Source organism: Pteropus vampyrus, unplaced genomic scaffold (assembly GCF_000151845.1).
Source record: "Pteropus vampyrus isolate Shadow unplaced genomic scaffold, Pvam_2.0 Scaffold52, whole genome shotgun sequence".
In the NCBI taxonomy this organism is placed as follows: domain Eukaryota; kingdom Metazoa; phylum Chordata; class Mammalia; order Chiroptera; family Pteropodidae; genus Pteropus; species Pteropus vampyrus.
Window position 1 is genome coordinate 1,252,044 of NW_011888833.1, and position 8,933 is coordinate 1,260,976.

Consider the following 8,933-nt stretch of genomic DNA (forward strand, 5'->3'; position numbering starts at 1 on the left):
CAAGGAGAAAGGCATGACAGACACAAGGGACAGAGGAAGCTGACGTGGCAGACAGGCGCGGCTCAGAAAGGGTCTTGTGCGCCAGACAGAGAGGGGGTTGGCACCTGGGCCCGTGGGTGGGTGACGGAGAGCCACCAAAATGTCCTAAGCAGGGGAACAATAGGACAAGATGTGCATTTAGGAAGGTGAAGGCCACTGCCAGTACTGGGGGGAAGGGGGTGGAGTTGGCGGGGTAATTACTGATGAGCAAAGTGTGGGCTCCAAGGTGGTCCTCGGGGCAAATACGCGGACCGATGGGTTAAAGATGAAACCTATGAAGACTCTGCAAGGGCCAAGAAGCGTGGTCTTCTTTTCCAGGATCCTTCAGAAAATGGCTAGCTGGCATTTGTCCTTTTCTATTCCATTTGCATTTTTTCTAACCCCCTGTCCCCAACCCCAAGACGACGATGATTGGGCTTTGGTATTTCATCAGTGTAAGATAGCTAGGAGAATACCTAAGGCTGGAGAGAAGCGAAACATTTTAAACAGCGACACGTAATTAAGAGTTCCAGGCCCGTCCTGTAAAAAGACTGGGCTGCGTCACGGCGTCCATTTGCGTGACGATGCGTTTCGTGCAGCAGGCAGGGCTCTGAAACACCTAAACGCGGGAAGCCACAGTGGAAAACGCAGGTCTAAAAGACCGTTTGCCCTAAGTACTGCTGGACCGGCTCCCACGGCAATCCCAGGCTGATGAGCAGAGTGGGCGGCACACCAGGCGTGGAACCCACATTTGCAACGTGTACGTGCTCCTGAGGGACAGTTAGGTTTTTGTGCCCTACTTAGAGGAGCTGCCACAAAATGAAAGGTTTTGCACCGGCCTGCAGGTGGCTTAATGGCCAGGTGAGTCACAGCATCTCGCGAATTCTCCTCTGGTACTGCGGGTGTGCCCTCTACTGCTTCCCAAACTACATACAGTATTACTCTTGGTGTCGTTTTGAGGAAAGACTTTGAAAGATAAATGTACCTTTCTCCTCACTTGGATCTGCGGCATTTCGATTATAATTGCTAAATAACACCCTTGGCCACTAAACTAGTAATAGAGAATGAGGTTATTAGAGTTGTAAACTCAAATGCCCTAAAAAAAAGAAAAATCAAACTGCCTTGACGAACTGCTTCAGAGGCCACCTTCGTGTAATGATTAAAACCAGGCTGGACTCACCAGACGTGGCAGCTGTGACTGTGATTTTTTTCCATGCTGTCTGTCTTCTGACCATTTTGTGGCTTGCACGTTCCTCTGGCAAATGAACAGACGCCCGTGCCCATCCTAACTTCACCTGTCCTCGCTCCCTGGGGTGGCTGAGCTGACTCTGGTGTCAGCTCGTGATTCACGGTGTTTCCTGCCTGCTGTGAGGGCCTAAGCACCCCCCGCAACCCCCCCACTGACCAGCCAGAACAGCAAACGGGCCCGGATGGGGAGGCAGACCGTCCTCCTTCCAAACTCCGAGCCCACCAGATTTTTCTGTCTCCGTGACTTCAAGCAAAGGAGCGGGTCTCGAAGGTATTGCCTTAATTGTTCTCCCACAAAGATCCTTCCTAACGCTCCACCTTCCCATAACCTCCTCTGTCCCAACAGACTGCTGCTTCCCCGCGGGCTTCGCCGTGACAAACAAGCTGAAGCTGTGACCGCCGCTGAGACTCGGCCTCGGGGAGAATGTGGCCGCCGCCACGCGGTAACGCTGGGGCCCCGAAGGGCCCAGAGCAGCCCTCCCGCTCTGACTCGGGGCCCCGAGGTTTGTCACCGCCCCGAACCACGCGCTGCCCGACTCCTTTGTTACCAGGAAGCAACGCGCTTCCAGCTGGTGGCGCTAAAAGTGCGTGGATCACACGCCGTTGTAAGATTCACCCCCGCATCATCGCCACCTGAGACTCCCACAGCGGAGACAGGGATCCTATCACCCGTCCTGTCTTTTCCGAAAGCGGAATATTTTGGTTCGGCAGGTGCTTCCTGGATTTCTCCACTGACGACGTGCCCGGTAAAGGGGGGACAGGTGATGCTCGGCCGAACCGGACGGAGGGCAGGGAGGACTCCTGCCTACGCGCACAGCCACGCGCACAGCCACGCGCTCAGGAAGCACCCCGATGAAGCGGCGAGCTACTTGTATTTTTAAATTATAGTGTGCCCAGAAATACCTGAATCTGTGGAATGCAATGCAGAAATAAAAATCTGCTTTTAAAGTAGTGAAATTAATTTTTGTGATACAAGCTGGATTTTCTGTAGTCCGTAGGCGAACAGCCTCGCTATTCCCAGAATTTTTTTTTTTTTTTTCCCTCTGGGTGAAGAGGAACCCAAACAATAAAACACCAGCTGTTCCTTTTCTATGGCATCATAAGAAATCCCTCTATACCTTAGGCTGAATAAAGGAAGTTTACGCTCTATAATACATCAAGTCAAGGTGACAGAATCGGATGGCATGTCGATCAAGGAGTGATCTACCTTCATTTCAGATCAATATTCTCAACTGAAAACATTTTCCTATTTGCTACGACGACTGCCAACCGGTTTGAAGTAAAGCCCGACTATTCATGTAAAATCATATGGATCAATGCTCTGGGGAGTGTTTCTGTTTGACATGCGAACAGCAGAAAAGCTTTCCATTAAAATTTTGAGGAAAGGAAATCATCAAAAGACCAAGGCTAAGTTTCCAAAATTCTTGGGAAGCTTCCCTTTACGTAGCCATGAACATCATGTTTCATAGGTACGTGGATTTCACCATTAGCACTGTGCCCACACTTTCTGCTGTCATTGCATTGATGTCAGTGAGGTGACAAGCGGTGTTACATCACAGGAAGACTCTACTGCAGGAGCGGACCGCGCCGTATGCCTCCAGACACGTTTAAACACAGCTCTCAGCCTGTGTATGAAAGCCGGGGGGAGGAGGGCGGCATGGACGGACGACAGGGTTATTGTAAAGGACCCGGAAAACTGCACGCCAGGTCACCCGCATCGTCCCATTGTGGGTGCCTGTCGCATCTGCGATCACGGGGGCAACGGTGAAGAGGGCGACCCCAAGTTACAGGAGCTCGCTGTCCTCTTGTGGGGTCGCCCAGGGAGGGAGGCGAAGCATCACAGTCGAGAAATGTTTCCAACGGCTTATGTTGGAAGTAGGGTGGGCATGACCCCAGCAGTCAGAATCGCCCAAACGTCTCACGGTCCCCACAAATCCAGCGACTTGGGCTTTGGCTGTACCCCGCCTGCCGACTTTCTGCTTTTTCAAGTGGAAAGGCAATGTGCAAGCAGACTTTGTTTTAGAGACTACGTTTCATTTAAATTAGAAATTCAAACCAGTGGAGTAAACGCAAAGCCAGGGTTCCGTGATAAAATTTGTCTTTTAACGACAATCATCTTGAAATACAGGAAGGCTCAGGGGTTGGAGGTAGGTAAAACGTCGAAGAAAATATCCTGAAATCTTTCACAGGAGCTTCCTGCTTCGTCTTCCACCCCACGCCCTCCCCTGGTAACTGAAGTCCGCTTTCTCTGGGTTTTTACATAGTGTGTGTGGTCTCCTTGCCCCGGGCCGGGGGGCAAACAGACCATGGCCTCGCCTTCTCTGCTGCCACCCCGCAGTGATGGGGGTCCAACACCCACCCTCCTGGACTGTGGGAGAGGGAAAGCCAGCCGAGGACTATGTGCTAGGACATCTGTACAGGCCAACACATGCCCGTGTGTGACACAGGAGGAGCAAGTGGGCAGGGGCCACAGTGGGTGGCTTCGGCTATGTCTGCTGACAAGCACCTGGGCTTATCACACCTTTGCAGCACGTGAGTTCCCTGCGTCCGGCCACTAGCTTCACGGGTGTGGAGCGGCAGGGCGTGGGCACCGTTTGCTGGGCATGGCTCTGGGTCAGCCTTTCTGCCATAGCTGTTGATCCCCAGATCCCAGCTTTGGTGGCTTGAGCCTGGAGCCAGCCGGGGACCGCGCCCCTGGGTTCCCGTAGAGGTTATGGGACACATTCCTGGAGGTGCAGCCTGCAGCTCCCTCCTCCGGTCCTGCCAATGATCTCATTAGCACCCGCTTCCCCGAGCCAAATGCCAATCTGCCTCAAAAAAATAGCTTGATTCTTGTTTTTTTGTTTGTTTGTTTGTTTGTTTTGGCAATCAAAACAAAACTGTGCGACTCGACAGGTTGCCAATCAGGGGGACAGTGAGAGGCAGATGTGAAAATTTAAACATATGAAAAATGAACATGCCTTAAAAACAATGGCATTATTTGTTAGTATTATTATTAACTGTAAATGCCATGTGAAATTCACCTACCATCCCATCCAAGTAAAGACATTTTAAGGCGGAAAGTCTTACCAGCGGGTGTGGACGTGGATTTCGGTGCCGGCAGCAAACTCCTGCGGGGTGTTGTCACGCTGGGGGGTGCTGGGGGGGCTGCCCGGCTGGCCCCCTTGGGTGCATCTTTGGAGGGCAGAGCTGCCTTCAGAGCCGGCGGGTCTTCGTTCCCAAAGGTCGAGCCTGCGGGAGGCAAATGGCAGGTTAATCATAACCTCATGAAAAATGGATGGGCCCCCTTGCCATTTGCAGTTGCCAACCGATCCTGCTTTAGAACCTGACCTGACTCTCAGTGAGTGGCCTTGAAAAGCGTTTTTCCCGGACGGATATGGAAAAGAGCTCCCTTCAGTCACTGCGTCAGAGCTGTCATTCAAATCTCCTGTGCAGGGGGCGCCACCAAAGCCACGAGCAGCCTCGGTCCCCCGAAGATTTTATACACGCATGGTCACACTCACACACACAATTTGCTTATGCGGACGTGTAACTATAGATGCATATGATGAGCATTTATTTATCCGATGACTCATTTCTTTGATAACTCGCATAAGAACTCTCTTTTGAATAACAGTGTGAGTGACCCAGGAGAGGTGACATTGAGAATGTCCACACGTACCCCAAGTGCAAGAGTTTACTTCAGGAGCTCCCTGGAAACCATCTAATCCCACCTTCAGAATGAGAGGCTTGGGAGGAAGGGGGAGGGGTGGGGAGCATGGAGACAGAGAAGCCCGGAACTCACAAAGCTTTTTGTTCAAGAAGCTGAGACCTCATCAGACCGAGAGGACCCTGGGCTGGAGCCTCGTTTGTTTCAAAGGCAGGAGACATTTATTGATAATTTCAGTTCACGATTCATCCACATAAAAACAGACTCTTTGTCCGTAAGGCAGCTCGTTCACCATCAACTGCCCTGACCATCTGAGGGCATGACAAACTGGGATATGTGTCACACTTAAATGTCAAAGCGGTCAGGGCCCAAACTTTTCTTCTAGATCTTTCCAAACCTATGGACAGTGACACCACTCTCTATTCCCCGTTAAAGGACAAATCTTCTAAATCTACCTCTGAGTACAGCTGCGAGGCCTAATTCACTAAATTAAAGAGAGAGCCGGAAGGTAATGAGATTACTGCCTCTTCGGGAGAAAACCATCCAGTCTTAGGAACGTGACCGTCTGCCGTGGAAAATAAGCAATGACAGCTGGAAGAGGCGCACTGACTTTTAGAGAGAGATGAAATGTTTTGTTTTCCTCATTTCAAAAGGAGAGTTATAACATTCTATTGAGATAGAGCCTGCATGAAAACGATAACATTATTCATGGCTTTAGCGTTCAAAACATCCACAACCACTTAGAGTAAGAGAATGTCGCTTTCCTCCCGCCAAAGATCTGGAAGTCCGCTTAAAATCAGTGCGATCTGTTTCGCTCCTAAAGAAGAGTGTACTTAGAAGGGAAAAATAAACCTACGCCCGTGCAAAGATTTAAATCATTCTAGAAGTGCTTAGAGAATGCACCTGATCTATGCACTGAAACGCCACTCCAAGGGTATGCACCGCGCGCTGGGTGTCAGAAGAAAAAGCAAGCTCACGGGCGATTCAAACCTTGCCGGGAAAAGGGACCCGCGCACCCGCAAGGCAGCGTCTTAGCTCCCGAGTCACGGGGCAGCCTCGCCGGTCCGATCCTGGACCTCAGAGAACCTCTGACACTTTGCAGGACGTTTCAGATGGGGAGGGGGGGCTCGGCCACGAGAACTGTTTCACATGGAATTATCTGCTGGCTTGCCTACTGTTGACACACAGCCAGAATCTCTTCACCAAAATGTGTAGAAGTCAATCAAGCACATTTAACAATTTATTAAAATTTCTTAAGAAGGGAAATATTTTGCATCCTTCGTGGAGTTCAAATGCCCTTTGATCAGATCCTCTTGCACTTGGTGTCATTCTCCTACATGAAATTTATTCTTCAACAAACATGTCAATTTAGGGATCTGGCCACTTTCCCGGCTGGGAAGTAACCCGTCTGTTTGAAGCGGGGAGCGTCGAGGAAGCTGTGTACTCCCCTCTGAGACAAGTCCCGAATTATCAAAAATAAAGTAAAATAAATAAAATAATAAAACAAAATAACACTCTAGTCCTGCCCATTATCGCGGATACAGCTGCCAGTGAACAGTCCCACCCTCTGACACCCCGCTTAAGCGGGCCAGTAATGAGAGACGCGTGACTCGGCAAATAACACTGGTGTCAACGTGGTCGGGCAGGGAAACGCTGCGCTCGCCCCTCACGATCCCATCGAAACTCCAGCTACATTATACAACTGCCACCGTCGAGGACCCCCTGAAGACCAGAGGCACACAAGTCCTGTAACTAAGGGTACAAAGAGGAAGCCACGTGGAGACTGGATACCAAATGCCCACTGTAATTGAAACATTTTTAAAAAATTGTTTTAAGTATTCTGAATTTGGGAGGGGTACTGAACCCTATAACTGCCCTGGGTACATCATGATGATGCAGACGCTAGGAAACCACCACTTAACAAGAGGAAGAAGACAACTGGAAACGATCAAAATCTTATTGTATGAGCCAGAAAAATGTCTGTCTGTCTGTTTGTTTGTTAGTTTTTTCTGGAGGACTCAGCCAGGGGCAGTAGTCTGTGTGTCTAGTCCAACCACCTCATCCTCAACCAACCCGAATGAATCTACTTTGGCCTGAACAAGCCGGATGGCAAACGGTGTAGACTCGGGACTGGGACGACCAGGCTCAGGGAACCATCTCCCCTGCCTCCCGCCTGTCTGTGCCTCTGCTCCCTCCCTCCCTCATAAGTGGAGATGATGATAATCGAGCTCACAGAGCTCTTCTGAGAATTAAAAGAGCTAACGCAAGTGAATTTTTCAGAAGTTGACACAAGGGCTAGTGCGAGAAAAACACTTGGAGTCGTGTCTGGCGCGTGGGATGCTCTGCCGTGTTAGTTATTAACACGCACGGGCTCCTGTGAAGTCCAGTGGCCAGTCATTACAGCCAGGAGGTTTTTCACAGGAATCTGGGGAGTTTTCATGGCTGCTCTCCGTGAGAAGAAAGGGAAGGGCCGAAGTGAATCTGACAGTGACTGTGGGATGAAAGAAAGACGAGAGAGGAGAGCGGTGGAGAGACACGATGAGCTCCTCCCGACCAGGGAAAGGTGGAACGGGCGCCAAGTGGTTCAGAAACATGAACCCCGCCAGTTACGCCAGTTACGTAGCCGTGACCTTGCTGAGACAGAGGGCAAGAGCACAGCGGCTTTCCAGACTGTTAGCTGCAAGTCGCACTAGCCACAGGTAGCGATGCACAGTCTTTGATTAATTGGTAATGAAATTGGTTTTAATGTATATGGTTCCGACAGGTAGTGAGGTTAAGTATTTTTTTCCATATCTATGTGGCCTATGTCTTCCATAAAATGCCCGTTCATAATTTTTGCCCATTTTCCCACTGAAGTGTTTTTGACTTTCTAGTTGACATACGGGAGTTCATTGAATATTCTGAATTCTGATCCTTTACTGGTATATATTTCAAATGTTCTCCAGTCTTTGGCTTGTCTTCACACTTACGATGCTTTTATTCAGAAGTCTTTCATTTTAATGCAGTTGATTTTTCTCATTCGATCGGTAATTTGTGTGTCTTAGCCTTTCATTCCCTACCTCCTGTCATGAAGATGTTCTCCTATGCATTCTTCTATGTGTTTTAATGTTTTGTTTTTCGCATTTAGGTCATTAATTCACTGGGAATGGGGCATAAGACAAGGTTCGGATTTGCTGTTGTTTTCCATATAGAGAGCCATCGTCCCAGCCCTGTACATCACATCTTCTCTGCCATATCTGCATTGCCAGCTGTTGTAGGTGGAGTTTCCACACAGGCATGATTATTAGGGTACGCCGACAACCCCCAAGTATCAGTAACTGACAGTGAGAGTTTATGTGTTGACCATCTGCTGTTCCGGGGAGCTCCACTCCAGGCAGGAACTCAGGGGCCCAGACTCCTTCCATCTCGTGCTTCTGCCATACCCTGGGCATCCCAAGAGACTTTAACATTCAGCTGACATGTGGGGAAACAATGAATTGTTGACGGGACGGTGGTTTTAAAGGCCTGGAAGTGGTGTGTGTCACTTTCGCCTTCAGCTCACTGGCTTGAACTCAGCCACACGGTGGACTGGGCGATGTTTAGTTTACGTCCAGGAGAAAAGAGAAATGGTTTGATGAATGGCTCTCCACACGAGGTTCCATTTCTGAGCAATCGATTCTGTCCCATTGATCTCTTTGTCAATCACTGTATCAATACCACATGGTACTTCGTCACTCTAGTTTAAGACCAGGACTGGCATGCCACCCTAGAATCCGACGGGTACTTCCAACCTTACTCCTTTGCTTCATAAATGGTCTTGGCAATCCTTGGCCCTTGCCCTGATGTGCAAATTCTAGAATGTTTTTGTCAACTTCCATGCATAGTGGTCGGAATTTTCAATGGATACAATTCTTTTTTTTTTTCCTCAACTACAATGTAATCGAAGGAGAAGCAAGCACAGATTTCACTGAGCTCAGCAAACACACGCTGAGCACCAAGATACTCCAGGCGGCTTGCTGGGTGACTGACAGAGAAGGCT

The 8,933-nt window shown here is 49.6% G+C and overlaps 1 protein-coding gene across 1 annotated transcript in view; it reads right to left on the bottom strand.

Annotated features, from left to right (window-relative positions):
• MTUS2 (microtubule associated scaffold protein 2) overlaps positions 1-8,933 on the bottom strand; it is a gene marked incomplete at its 5' end in the record, with an annotated part of 313,112 nt that overhangs the window by 154,187 nt on the left and 149,992 nt on the right. Inside the window, one exon of the mRNA XM_023530707.1 lies at positions 4,336-4,497. Within this exon, the coding sequence (XP_023386475.1) occupies positions 4,336-4,497 (162 nt within the window). The remainder of the gene's footprint in view (positions 1-4,335; positions 4,498-8,933) is intronic.